The sequence below is a fragment of the Magnolia sinica genome, chromosome 5, assembly GCF_029962835.1.
Source record: "Magnolia sinica isolate HGM2019 chromosome 5, MsV1, whole genome shotgun sequence".
NCBI classification, from domain to species: Eukaryota; Viridiplantae; Streptophyta; class Magnoliopsida; order Magnoliales; family Magnoliaceae; genus Magnolia; species Magnolia sinica.
In genome coordinates, this window is record NC_080577.1 from 18706814 (window position 1) to 18708701 (window position 1888).

The 1888-nt window shown below is 50.9% G+C and overlaps 1 protein-coding gene across 1 annotated transcript; it reads left to right on the forward strand.

Annotated features, from left to right (window-relative positions):
* Positions 1 to 473: 473 nt before the first annotated feature.
* On the forward strand, positions 474 to 1175 carry LOC131246971 (uncharacterized). The gene has a single exon (XM_058247424.1). It carries the CDS (start codon positions 474 to 476, stop codon positions 1173 to 1175), a length of 702 nt encoding a protein of 233 aa, XP_058103407.1.
* The last annotated feature ends 713 nt before the right edge of the window (positions 1176 to 1888 follow it).

The following is a 1888-nucleotide window of genomic DNA, read 5'->3' on the forward strand; positions in this document are numbered from 1 at the left end:
CGGATCCTACACGGCACGTCAAGTCGACCTAGGTTTCTACGACCTCGGCGTTGGCTACGACTGACCTCCGCTACGAGCTGGAGAGGAAGTAAAAGGGCAAGATGCTCGAGGCTGATATCCCGCAAGAAATTATGGACGAGAACCACAATCCGTGGGAAGCTCAGATGGACGAGCTCCGAAATCATATCAAAATCTTACAGCGGAATCAGCACGCTCTCGCCTCAACCATAGTAGAAGCGATGATGGAAAAAATCGAACCTTCATTCACCTCAGACGTGATGAGCGCAGAAATGCCCCAGAGGTTCAGGATGCCCCCCGTCGCTCAGTATTCTGGGTCAGGCGACCCGACAGAGCATGTAGAATCTTATCGTTCATGGATGTAGATTCAATCTGCCTCGGATGCAATGATGTACACATCCTTCTCCATAACCCTTATTGGGGCCGCTAGAAACTGGTATCGACAGCTTAAGCCGATGTCGATTGGTACATTCGCCGAGCTCAGCAGGTCATTCTTGACTCAGTTCATAGTCGGCAAGAAGACTCGAAAGCCCGCTGCCCACTTGCTAACCTTCAAGCAGAAGAGTGGAGAGTCGTTGAAAGATTACATCTCCCGGTTCAACGAAGAGGCACTGCAGGTGGACGACTATGATGATAAAATGGCATTGTCCACCCTAGTCAATGGACTCAAGGAGGGCATATTCCTGCTCTCGATAGGGAAGAACCCTCCTTCAACTCTTAGCGAGCTCATCAGTCGGGCGCAGAAGTACACTAATGCTGAAGAATTCTTCAGCTTGCGAAAGAATAACGAGGCCGCTGAGTCCTCGTCTAAAGGTAAGAGGCAGAGGGACGAGGCACACCAGCGCATGGATAAGAGAAGGTCTGATGAAAATGCCTCCCAAGATAAGAGGCCAAGCCGAAAGCCTGAGAGGAAGTTTAATTCATATACCCCTCTCAACACATCCCCGGAACAGATCCTACTAGACATCCGAGATAAGAGGCTGTTGCATTGGCCGAGTTGCATGAAGACTGATGCTAGTCAGCGCGACAAACGCAAGTACTGGCGGTTCCATCGCGACCATGGCCATAATACCACTGGCTACGTTGATCTGAAGGATGAAATTAAGACTCGCATCCGCAAGGGTCATCTGAAGCAGTATACGAAAGAAGAGAAATAGGCTTAAAAGGATGATCAGCCTCGTCGAGCCGAGGAGGAGGTCACGGAGATCCGGACGATATACAGTGGCCCATCCGGAGGCGAAAATTCAAACCGAGCTCGCAAGGCTCACTCCAGAAGCACCGACCCCGAGCATTATGTTCACTTGATCGAAAAGCCGAGGAAAGAGCTCCGAGTAAGCCCATGCAGCCTCACATTCATAGAGGACGGCGCATGGGGTATTCAACATCCTCACAACGATGCCTTGGTGGTGGCTATGACAATAGTCAATCACAAGGTTTACCGAATCCTAGTCGACATGGGGAGCTCGACTGACATAATCTACTCCGAGGCCTTCAACAAAATGGGGATAGACAGGTCGCACCTTCGACCCGTGACGACCCCATTACATGGATTTGCCAGAGATAAGGTGATCTCCGAGGGCACAATCTCCCTCCCAGTTATAGCGGGAGAAGGCGCAGAGTCAGGTGACTTTGCTAGTGGACTTTCTGGTGGTAAATGTGTCGTCGGCACACAACGTCATCCTAGGATGACCGTCCCTTAATGCAATAAGGGCAGTCGTGTCCACCTACCACCTAATGATGAAATTCCCTTCCGAATGAGTCGGGTATGTCCGAGGAGATCAGTGCAAGGCGTGCAGATGCTACTCGGTGGCAGTAAGGAATGGCTCGACAAAGCAAGCCCTAGCGATTAACATGCTTGACCTTAGGGATC

Coding starts and splice junctions, on each gene's coding strand:
- LOC131246971 (XM_058247424.1), top strand. CDS start 474: ATGTCGATTGGTACATTCGCCGAGCTCAGCAGGTCATTCTTGACTCAG.